This window comes from Pelobates fuscus, chromosome 2, assembly GCF_036172605.1.
Source record: "Pelobates fuscus isolate aPelFus1 chromosome 2, aPelFus1.pri, whole genome shotgun sequence".
NCBI lineage: Eukaryota > Metazoa > Chordata > Amphibia > Anura > Pelobatidae > Pelobates > Pelobates fuscus.
Window position 1 is genome coordinate 198602064 of NC_086318.1, and position 12539 is coordinate 198614602.

The 12539-nt window shown below is 40.8% G+C and overlaps 1 protein-coding gene across 1 annotated transcript in view; it reads left to right on the forward strand.

Annotated features, from left to right (window-relative positions):
• The first annotated feature begins 4541 nt into the window (after window positions 1-4541).
• IYD (iodotyrosine deiodinase) overlaps window positions 4542-12539 on the forward strand; it is a 56509-nt gene continuing 48511 nt past the window's right edge. The window contains exon 1 of the mRNA XM_063443081.1: window positions 4542-4773. Within this exon, the coding sequence (XP_063299151.1) occupies window positions 4578-4773 (196 nt within the window). The 5' untranslated portion in view covers window positions 4542-4577. The remainder of the gene's footprint in view (window positions 4774-12539) is intronic.

Sequence of the window (12539 nt, forward strand, 5' to 3'; positions counted from 1 at the left end):
AAGCAGTGAAATATGGCTTCTCCTGCTGTAGAATACCAGATGTAACAGTTGCGGGATGAGCGCCCAGTAAAACCTAGATAAATGTCAATCCATGCTAAAAACTTTGACACCTTAGTGATGAATGGCAGCAGGGTTTTCCTGGCACCATAACCACTACAGAGGTCTGTAGTGGTTAAAAAGCATTTGTTTATGATATTAGATGATGTAGACAAATTATCCAATTTAGCAATAGTCCCAGTGGTTAGGATGCTTGGAGTGTTCTTTTAAGACACTAATAGATGTAGAAAAACCTAAAAAGTTAATAATTATTTTCTAATCACCTGTTGGACGCATGTTACCTTTGATATAAATATTAAGGGGCTTATTAAATAAAAAGTGACTTGTGCTGATGCATTGTCTTTCAATATTTAGGACAAATATCCAAGTTGTAAAAAAAATAAATCTTTTTTTAGTAGAATTTGAATTTTTTCCCCAACTTTGCTATTGTGGTCTTAAAGGTGGTTCTCAAATCACCAATAAACACCTTAGTGAATAGTCCCTTTTTAATATTAGAATAAAAGGTTCAGATGTAGTTCAAGATTTTCTGGGATAGTTATCGTCCTTAAATTTATTGTCACATTTTTTTTGTCTGTAGTGAGGTTGTGTGTCAGAGAGCTTGTAGTGAGCTTATGTGTGTGTGTGTGAGTGTCAGTGAGTCTGTAGTGAGTTTGTGTGTGAGCCTGTGTGTGCTTTAGTGAGCATGTCTGTAGTGAGCTTGTGTGTGTCAGTAAGTTGGTAGTGAGCTCCTGTGTGTCAGTAAGCATGTCTGTAGTGAGCTTGTGTTTCAGTAAGTTTATAGTTCGTTTATGTGTGTGTCAGTGAGCTTGTAGTGAGCATGTCTGTACAGTGCTTGAGTGTGTGTCACTGAGCTTATAGTGAACTTGTTTGTATCAGTGAGCTTGTCTGTATTATGCTTTTGTGTGTTTAGAGAGCTTGTCTATAGTGACCTTGTGTGTGTCAGTGAGCATGTAGTGAGTTTGTAGTGAGCTTTTGTGTGTCAGTGAGTTTTTTGTGAGCTTATATGTGTGTGAGCCTGTGTGTGTCAGTGAGCATGTCTGTAGTGAGCTTATGTGTGTGAGCCTGTGTGTGTGTCAGTGACGTTGTAGTGAGCATGTCTGTAGTGAGCTTGTGTGTTTCAGTGCATTTGTAGTGAGCTTATGTGTGTGTCAGTGAGGTTGTAGTGAGCTTATGTGTGTGTGCTGTGCTTGAGTGTGTGTCAGTGAGATTATAGGGACATTGAGCATGTCTGTAGCGTGCTTGTTTGTAGTGAGCTTGTATGTGTGTCATTGAGCTTGTCTTTAGTGAGCTTGTGTGTATCAGTGATCTTGACTTGAGTTAGCTTGTGTGTGTCAGCGAGCTTGTCTGTAGTGAGGTTGTGTGTATCAGTAAGCTTGTCTGTAGTGAGCTTGTGTATGAGTAAGAGAACTTGTGTGTGTTGTTGAGCTTGTCTGTTGTGAGATTGTGTGTGTCAGCCTGGAGGGGGGGTATTACAGCACTGTAATACCCATGGATCATGCAGAGTGAGGGGGCTGCGGGTAATAAACAATAAAACAGCCCTAAAGCACATCGAGATAAAAAACACAAACACTCTGTGGCCCGATGAATTATAAGGCTGGAATAATTTTTTTCCAGGGCTGCTTTCTGTTCCCAGTCCGGCCCTGCATACTACTATGATACAATAAGGTATTAAAGTGGCACTGTCACCCCCCTCCCCTTGCAAAATGAATATATCATAGATAATTGAATAGATCAAATCTTTATGAAATACTTGTTAGCCAAGTAGCCAATTTAGCCTGAAAAAAACTCTTCCAATTAACCAGTCAGAGGCCGGAGTAGTGGAAAATTAGGAACACATCTTTATTGCAATAGAGAGAGAAGCAGTGAAAATTGGATTCTGATTCACAGAGCTTATATTTTGCATATATACAAGTTATCAGTTGCTGCAACAGGAATATGAGTTATCCCTATTTTCTACCATTTCTTACAATATAATACCATAGCATCTGTTGTACCTAAAAATCTTAGAATACAAACAACTTGCACTACTGACCTTTTACTTTTTACTTTGAATCCTTCTATTACGAGACACAAGCTTATCCAATGCATCAGTTTGCATTTTTGCGTTACATAACTATATGAATATTTGCCACATACTCATACTGACTGTCTTGAAATTTAAATTAAATTCCAACCCAATCAAAGATACACTGAGACAAAGTTGGAACTACTGTGTCTCAGTATTTCTCCTACACCTGACACTTCTAGACACTGGGCAGAGCTAACGCTATATAGAAGTGTCAGTCTCCCAACTGTATCTATGGAGGATCCCCCTGTCTTGTATTATCCACTTTAGATCTCTATATTCTCGTGCTGAAGCGCCAGGAGCTGAAGAGGACCAGCCGGAAGAAAATGGCGGCAGTCCTGAGGGACAAGTCCAGGTAAGTAAATCCCACCTTTCCCTTCTCCCACGGCCACTGGACCACCAGCAGCAATTGATGCAAAGTCCCAAGACGGTCATAGTGCCACTTTAATCTTACACTGATCTTGCTATATTCATTTTTAAAACTATTTCGTTATCAAAGTGTAACTTGTTCCACTCACCAAACCACAATCTGTAGCTCATAAGTTGTTATGTCTCTCAATTTGGTTTTCAATCTCTTTCACATCCTGTATTTATATTATTTTAATTTTTTCCCAAAAATTATTTGGCACCCAGTGCAAGTTACCTATTTATTTAGATGATCAGAGTAAACAGAAATATGTATATGTATCTAATTACTAAACAATAGCTAAACAAAAATAAGATAATTGTCCTGGGCATATGATAAAGTAATATTTGGATATTTGGAATCATACCTAATGTGTGTTTTGATCACATTCCCAAATTACATCTCAGTATGCAATTAAATGTTAAATTAAAGGACCACTATAGTCACCTAGACCACTTCAGCTCAATGAAGTGGTCTGGGTGCCAGGTTCCCCAGGTTTTAACCCTTCAGATGTAAACATAGCAGTTTTAGAGAAACTGCTGTTTACATTGCAGGGTTAATCCGGCCTCTAATGGCTGTCTTCCTGACAGCCGCTAGAGGCGCTTCCCCGACGCTTAATGCAAAAATCTCATTGAGCACGCAGAACGTCAATTGAAATATGCTTTCCTATGGGCGTTTTTATTGCACGCGCAGCTCTGGCCACGCATGCGCATCCGGCTCCACTTGGGAGCTGACATCGGAGGGGGAGTAGAGATCACCAGTGCTGAGGGAGCCCGGCGATGGATAAAGGTTATTGGCTGAAGGGGTTTAACCCCTTTAGCCCAGCGGGAGGGGGGGCCCTAAGGGTGGGGGGACCCTAAGGTTTATATAGTGTCAGGAAAACGGGTTTGTTTTCATGACACTATAGTGGTCCTTTAACCCCTTAATGATGAATGACGGACCCGGTCTGTCATGCCAGGAAAGCACTTAATGCCGGATGACAGACCGGGTCCGTCATGCGCTAAAGTTAACCCCAGATCGCTAAGATCACAATTTTACTCCAATTTTTACTCCAACTTTACTTCAATATTTAGCAGAGATTGGTGATGAAATGGCTACGTAAAAAGTGTCAAACTAACCTTAGATAAATAGCCTGTGATGTCTACTTTATATAAATATATACTTTTGTGTGGCAATTTTTTTTTTGATAGCTACTAAACCTACAAGACTAACTTCTAACATTTTTGCAAATTGACATTTTATTTTAGTCCTTGTATTTTGTGACCTATAACTTTTAAAATAAGCTGAAATCCTATACAAGCTGAAATCAAGACACATTAATGAATTTATTTTAAATTACTTTTTCTAAGCTGGAGATATTATGCACACACTATTATTGCCAAAAGTGTGAAAAAAAATTATATATAATAATTAAGGAGAATGTATCTATGTATATGTGACATCAAATTAAAGCACTGTTTGCCCTCTAGAAACGGTATATAATATGTGTTGGTGCAATAAATGACAGAGATGCAATTTACGTTTGAACACAAACAGCAAAAAATGCAAAAATGGCTTATGGGTAAGACAAGCTTCTGAAGTTGTGTCCTTAAGGGGTTAAACCTTATCAATGTTGCTGGAATATTCAGACAGCTTTGTCGCTATCCATTTTCTAGGTCCCCCAACCACATTAGTTCAGTTCTTTTCATTAGCATCGCCTGTGGGTCTGATTACCTGAGAGAGTGTGGCAAAGATAATGGGGCAAGTTGAACTTTTGAAGGTGCTGAAAAAGTCGTACCCACTATTTGATTTGTAAGTATCTTTATCTTATGATGTACATGTCCTGACCTAACTGAGGCCACTGGCACTTAGCACTCAAAAAGTCAAACATGGCACGCAATACTTCATTTCGAATCACTGAGCCACTAAGAGCACTCTAAGAGAACTCTTTTCTCAAAAACTCTGTGTTTTACGAAATACACATTGCTCCTCCTTCCTTACCTAACCTTTGCCTTTGAAAAAAATAGAATCAGTGACACATTTCACTGTGATCAGCCGAGAGCAAACACCATGGCTATATTTTCATTTTTAACACCTGTTCTTGCAGCAGTGATATGTGTTTTGATTGTGATAATATTACAGAGCAGGAAAAAGTCTAAAGCAAGCAGTGCACAGAGTAATAAGAATAATAATATAAAACAGGAATCTCGGCCGTGGGTGGATGAAGATCTGCAGGACAATACAGACATTGTGGCTGATGAAGATGGTAAGGCACATATGAACACATAACGTTACATGGAAATGCTTTTAAATAGTGATACTAAAATAAAGTCATTTACCTATATTTTTTCGAAACTTGGAAAAAAATAACAGGTAGACCCAAATCATATTCTTTCACTAACAACCATAGTAAAAAAAAAAAAAATAGGAATTGCATTGTGTGTGTATAAGGAGCTCTATTTATATTGAAGTATAGGCTTGCAATGCTGGATACAGAGAGCTAGTCTCTTTATTCATTGTTCAGAGGCTTGCAGTGTCACTGCTCCCTGTGCCGCTGTGTTGTGAGCCCTGAAAAATAATTAAAATAATTTGCAATAAAGAAATTTCATTTGCAATTATGCTAATCGTTTGTACACGATTGAGGTGTATGGAAATCGTTTAATAAGTGCCAGTGTGAATGAGTTATTTTATTTTATTTTTTTAAAAGAGAGAGAGAGAGAATTTTGGTTGAGCAAAAAAGCTTTTAGAAAATCATTTACCAAATAATAAAGCTAGAGATAAGAAAAAAAGTGTCATAGATATTTCACCACATTCTAAAATCCTTTCACATGTATACTATCCTATGTGTTCTTTATATGTGTTGTCCCATGTATTGTATTTCTATGTAGAATATATATAGTAAATGTTGCCACTTTACTTGCATTGCCCATACTATACCATACCACCCTCACATGTCAGCCATAGACACACATTAATACATGCACACATACTCACTAATATGCAAATACATATACACACTCTAATACACACACATGCATACACACAAAAACACACTGATGCAAAGAGGCACACATTGATAAATACAGACATGAAGTCACAATATGTATATGGCTGTGTATATGTCTGAGTGTTTCACATTATCTACCTATGTGTTTGCCTGAGAGGGTGTGTCTGACAGTGAGCATCCTTTTTAGTAAACGTATGTTTCTGTGAGCATGTGTATGTTTGGGACCATATGTGTGTGAGTGGGGTAACTGCTTGCAGTGTTTTGTGTGTATGGAGGACTGTTTGTGGTTTTTGTGCATTGTGCTTATGGCAAAGCTGTGAGTGTAACAAAACTGTCTTCAGGTGGTGACAGTGGGAGGGTGGGTTTGACAGGGAAAGGGGGGTGTGACGAGACCAATCTCGCCACATTGCATTGGAGGAGCCTGGACACTTATTTGCGCGAACACCGCTGAGCCGTCAGCCCCCTTGCTTCTGCATTCGGTCATTTAACCGAATGCCTGTTCATTCGGTAGTTAACCGTAGGAACAGCATCACCCCAGATAGCGATGCCATGGAGCCTATTTGTATAACGAAAGACTATGGAAAAGACTTTGGCTCCATGGCGATTGAACTGTATGTATGTGATCTGAGCGCCATCCGGTAATAATGTGCGCTCAGATCTAAGCTATCTGGGGATAGGTAGAATGTAAAAGATATATATATAATTTCTCACACACTCATGGATAGTGTCCACATACAGTGCTGTATAAATCTCAATTCGAAAAGTGATTATGATAAAAAGTGAAATAACTTCCCTTAGCAATATGGGATATGCCCGAAGATTTCCTCCTATGTTCAATTCAACATGTGTATGGTATAGGGCTATTCCAAGCTAGGGAAATAAGAAATATATGGCATAGTGCAATACTGTATATACTATAATTGGATATATGGGCAAGTGACAAATGCTCACTCACACTTTAACATCCCAAGAAGTGCCTTCAGAAATATACTTGGTGTGTCTTCTTTGCTTCAAATACTTGGTAAATGTGAATCTCACATAAAAAACAAAGTGCAAAAAAATAGATTGGATGACTGTATGAGTAAAGAGTAAAAAAAGCATTTATTACTTACATCAAAGTAAATAAAAGCAGGTAAATCAGTACATGGAGTTTTGCCTCTGTCCTTGGAGATAATTGGATTACTAATGTATTGTGGGAGTGTTTTAACTCTGTATGCCTGTGATTGGTCATTTTTACCATTTGTGTCCCAGTCTTCCATCTGGTCCCCTAGGGGAGTGTCCACCAGGTGGAAGACCTGCATAAATACCGGGCAGGTAGCCCCCATTAAACCAGACCACTGCTTGACCCTCAACACGGAGCTCTGTCTCGTCTTTGTGGGGATTTACTGTATGCTGTTAGAGACTGATTGCTAGGAGTGTAAGCCGCTTGGGTGCTTTTCCTGATCGTCTGCTAGCAGCTATTCGTGAGGTTCCAGTTCGGGAGTTTGGAGTGCTATTCTGTATGCAGTTCAGGAATTTGGAGCATTCCCTTGTATTCAGTTCAGGAGTTTGGTGTTCTGCAGTAGCTGTGCCTGTATCTCTGGAAGGGGAAGATCTACTAAACGGCTTTTAACCCCCTCTATGCCCAGGGTGCCGTTACAGGGGGGGTGAGATAAGGTGAGATGAGGGTGAATGTGATAGGGTTGGGGATGTGCGTGACATGGTTGGAGCAATTAGGATGAGTGTGGCAGGTTTTGGGGGGTGGAGGGGATGAGTGTGATATGGTTGGAACAGAGAGTGTGACATGGCAAGGGGAGGTAAGTGTGACAGGGAATGGAAGAGACACTGTTGGAAGCATAGTTTGCAAGTTGAAGGAATAGTTGTTACACTCAGGGGCGTATTAGCCGCGAGGCAAACAAGGCATTTGCCTTGGGCGGCATTTTCCAGGGGGCGGCAAAAAAAGCCGCCCCCAAATGCCCAAGGCAAATGTCTTGTTAGCCTTGCGGCTAACAGACATGCCGGCGGGCTGCTGGGCGATCGGGCGGCACTGCCTGGCTGGCGGGCGGGCGGGCGGCCGGCGAGGGAGCACTTCCCCTGAGCTGTCTGCTCAGCTCCCTCACCAGCCGCAGAGTGAGGCTGGGAGGCGGAGCCAGAATATGACGTCATATGGCGCGCGAGGGAACTGAGCAGACAGCTCAGGGGAAGTGCTCCCTCGCCGGCCGGCCGCCCGCCTGCCCGCCAGGCAGTGCCGCCCGATCGCCCAGCAGCCACTGGACCACCAGGGAGGAAGAGACACCCCCCTCCCCAGCATTCCCAAAGGTAAGGAGGCTGGGGGGGGGGGGGGGGTGGGTGTTAAATAAAAAAAAAAATGTGTTAAAAATAAATTTTAAAAAAATGTGTTACAAATAAATTTTAAAAAAAGTGTTAAAAAATAAATAAAAAAAATGTGTTAAAAATAAATAAAAAAAAATGTGTTAAAAAAAATAAAAAAAAATGTGTTAAAAATAAATTTAAAAAAAATGTGTTAATGTGGGTGGGTGAGTGTGTGTGTCTGTTAGTGTTTGTGTCTGTGTCTGTTAGTGTGTGTGTCTGTGTCTGTTAGTGTGTGTGTGTGTGTGTGTGTGTGTGTGTGTGTCTGTTAGTGTGTGTGTGTGTGTCTGTGTCTGTTAGTGTGTGTGTGTGTCTGTGTCTGTTAGTGTGTGTGTGTGTCTGTTAGTGTGTGACTGTGTGTGTCTGTTAGTGTGTGTGTATGTCAGTGAGTGTGTGTGTCTGCTAGTTTGTGTCTGCTAGTGAGTGTGTTTGTCTGTTAGTGTGTGTGTGTTTCTGTTAGCGAGTGTGTGTGTGTGTATTTAGAATGCGGGGCGGGGGGAAAGGTTGGGTGGGGGTGGCGCGGGGGGGGGGGCGCCTGAGTTTTGTCCTGCCTAGGGCAGCACAAAACCAGGATACACCACTGGTTACACTACATGGAAAGGGCAGATAAAGGAGGCTTCAACCAGATTTCTGAGAAGGCAGGTTTTGAAAAACCCTTGAGTGACTGCAAAAAACCTGCATTAAGGCTTGGTGACAAGAGGTTTCAGTGAGGTTTCAGTGAGGTTTCAGTGAGGTTTCAGTGAGCACAGTAGGGTGCATAATAAACACAGATGGTTTCCATGCTCAAACTCCAAGATGTACAACATTACTGATCCAAAAATACACTCAAAATCATATAAATAAGTTACAGGTATTCTGTTCTGTGGAGCAATGAAACAAAACTGGAACTCTTATGCCCAATGGGTCCGTGGTATGTCTGGAGTATGAAAAGAACACTCTGCCTACAGTTATGCTTGATGGTGGCTCTGCAATGCTTTGGGGTTGCTTTGCATCCTCTGGTACTGGAAACCTGAAGCGTGTGGAAGGCAAGATGGATTCATTGAAGTATCAGGAAATCCTAGGAGAAACGGCCACTCCATCTGTGATAAAGCTAAAGTTTAAGCATCATTGGACTTCCCAACAAGACAATGATCACAAGCATACCTCAAATTCCACCAAACTTGGTTGCAAAAGAAGTTCTGCAAAATGCCAGAGTGGCCATCACAGTCACCTGACTTGAATCACATAGAAAAATTCTGGTGGGATTTGAAGAAGGCAGTTGCAGCATGAAAACCCAAGAATATTACTGAACTGGAGGCCATTGCTCATTAGCAATGGTCTTGATTCCTAAGGAACACTGCCAGAAGCTGGTGTCTGGCTATGCGTCTTGTTTGCAGCAGTTCATAACAACAAAAGGGTGCTCTACTAAGTACTAAAAATGCTTGCCATGAAGGGGTTGAATAATTTTGAGATTGGAGAAGTCATTTTAAGTTGACATTTGGGATCCCACATGAAGCATCCATTGTGTGGAGTTATTTCAATTCCTATTGTTTGATTTGTTCATTGCAAACAGCTGAAAGTCTGTTAATTTTGACAATAATGTTTAATGGGCGTTGAATAATTTTGATTACAACGGCATATATATATATATAGTTTTTACAGCTCCAGCAAAACATCATCTAAATGTTGCAGAATTGAGCCGCCTGCCTCTGATTCAAATATATTGGAAGTCTCTGAAGAAGAAAATTAAGAGGTTGTTAATTCTTCTAGATCTCTGGACTCTAGGACTGTAGACAGACTAATTACTCTCATATGGACACTCTGAGGATACCAAAAGAGGTATGGAGACGCGTCTTGATTCAGATCTCATTAAATCATATCTATTTTTGGGTTCCACTCTCCACTAGGCTGTAGCATTAACTACATTTTCTAGAGCATTAAAGGTCTAGCTGGGAAAACTAGAAGAATAAATCACAAGAGGTGTACACAGAGAACATCTAATTGAAAGTGTCAAGGAATTTAAACTGGCAACAGAGTTTTGCTCGAAAGGTGTCTCTGGATATCACCAGGATGGTGGCAAAAAATCATGGCCTTGTCCGTAGCATCCAGGAAGTCATTATGGCTACATTCCTGGGGTTTGGACTATGCCTCTAAAGCATCTCTGTGTGCTCTTCCCTTTCAACATGAGGCCATTCAGATAGCAGCTGATTGAAAGAAAGCCTTCCTGCCTCAAGAGAAAAGGAGACCCCTGTCTTCATCTTGGAGAAATAATAGATTTCGAGACTGCAACCTTTCGTGACAGCAGAATTTCTAGATTTAACCCACAAACAACATCTTCAAAGCCTTCAAAAGGAAGAGTATCAAGAACAGGGGAGGGCAACCTTTAAGCAGGACTGTGCCAAAACAAGATCATGAAGTCCCATTGGCATGCCAGTCCTACATTTTAAATTGAGATGTGTATTGTGCTGTATTGTGCTTCTTTTATTTATAGGTGCTGCAGTTGCTTTGTAATATTGGATTTGTGCAAATGTGACATGGGCTGTTATATTGTATATGTGCAAGAGTAGTTTGTGTTATTATGTATGATGCCTATGAATGTGGGCTATGTATGGGGCTGCTTGTGTAATTGTGTGTGTGTGGATGTTTGGTAGTGTGTGTATGTGTGGGGCTGCTTGTGGTATTGCACGTGAGAGGCTGGTTGTGGAGTTGTGTGCAGGTATGTGGATTGGCAGTGGTATTGTGTTTGTGGTGACTGCATGTCTTTGTGTTTGTGTGTGGACTGTTTCTATTATTTGTATGAGGAAGAAGCTTTTTCCTCTGCTCTGTGTATATCTAGCAGTGTGGGTGGCTTCCCTAGGGTCCAATGGAGATCAGGGTGGCCAGGTACAGGTCAAGGGCAGGAGCTGCGATAGCTGCTGTGGGCTGCTCTACTCTGGCGCAGATTCCCTTTCATAAGTGCAGTGAGGAAGTGATCTGAGATCACTTCCTCTAAGTGCTGCAATGCATAAATTGAGGATTTTCCCTCATCACCTGCAATCACTGCTCGGGTTGCACTAGCAAATATCTGAAGTCTCACTCAGACTCCTGATAGGCTAGAGCCTGTTTAGCTCTTGCAACCTTGAGTGCCATGCAAAGGCACATCGAGTGCCATTCATGGCACACGTGCCATAGGTTGCTGGCCCTTGAGATAGAACCTCTTCCACAATAGGTCTAGTGAAATAGGCTCAATAGAAAACTTGCGCAATCCAAATTGACTTCTTCAGACAGTTCAACAAAAGAAGGTCAAACTGAGATCAGAGAATTGTAGATCATCCTTTTTATAAAAGAAGAATTGGTAAAAACTACTTCAGGGGTTCCCTTTAGAAGAAACAGCCTGGCGCAAAATAACAACTGACATGAGCTTATATGGTTGGGGAGCCCATTATGGTTCAATCTGGAGGCAGGGGATATGGTCAAACAGAGAAAACCTATAACATTCAAACCTGAGGGAATTGAGAGCAACTAGGCCTATCGGTAGCTGTAATTATTACACTCTTAAAGTCTAAAAGGAAATCTTCTCTGATTGCTATCATCAAGTATGAGATACCTGCAAAATTTGAGCATCAACTAAAGAGTTGGATTTTCTTCATCCCTCTCATTCTCAGGTTTTGGACTTCCTTCAAGACGGACTAATGAAGGGTCTTAGCCCAAGTACATTGAAGGTGCAAACTTAAGCCTTGTCAGGCTTGTGCAACATTTCGTGGGCATTAGACCCTCTTATAGCAAGATTCATTAAAACTACCCTATGTATTAGACCGCCTAAGAGGAATTCCTCCCATTTTAAGCATTTTAACAGAAAATCCCTTTGCTCCATTAGATGAGCTGACTCTAACATTGCTCACATATAAGACATTATTCCTGGATGCTATAACATCTGCAAGATGGATGTGTAATATTAAAGTATTCTCCTGTAATGAGTCATACACACAGGAATATAATGACAAGGGAAGCTTGACACCTAAACACAAATTTCTGACTGAAGTTGTCTCAAATTTTCACTTGAATCTGGAAGTTGTTTTACCTTATTTTTTTTTCCCTAATCCTGCCTCTGAAGTGGAAGTGCCTAATTAAATCTGTCAGTATCCCAGTCCTTCCAAAAATCAGATCAATTATTATTATTTTATTATTTACTTATTCCGTGGAGCCTAGGTGAAAGTCTAACTGAGAAGGGAGTTCCACAGAAAAGGTGCTTATTTGTTTTCCCATCAGGTTCAAGGAAAAGTCAAGCAGCATCTCAATCTACCTTAAAGTGCTGAATCTCTAATGTTCCAAACTCTAAGAACTTTGGCTACATAATGGGCTAGAGGTTTCCTCCTATGACATCTACAGAGCAGTAACTTGGTCTTCTCCAATGACCTTAATTGAGCATTATACATTAGATATGGCCTCATCCTTCACCATAGTTGGCAGAGGGTATTATCTTGAGTTTCCTCTATTCAATAAATATTGTGTGTTTAGCATTATTCGACATGTGGTTGTATGTTTAATACTCTCCATTTTTTTTCTATCAACCTTAGCCTGGGCATTATCCATAAGTGATGCTGCTATGATTTCCCAGGAATAAAGAAAATGTATACCATACTAGATGTAATTTTCTTTTCCTGGCTATTTCTCATGGCAGCATCAGGCACTCATCCATTATTCCTACTGAGCTTTTC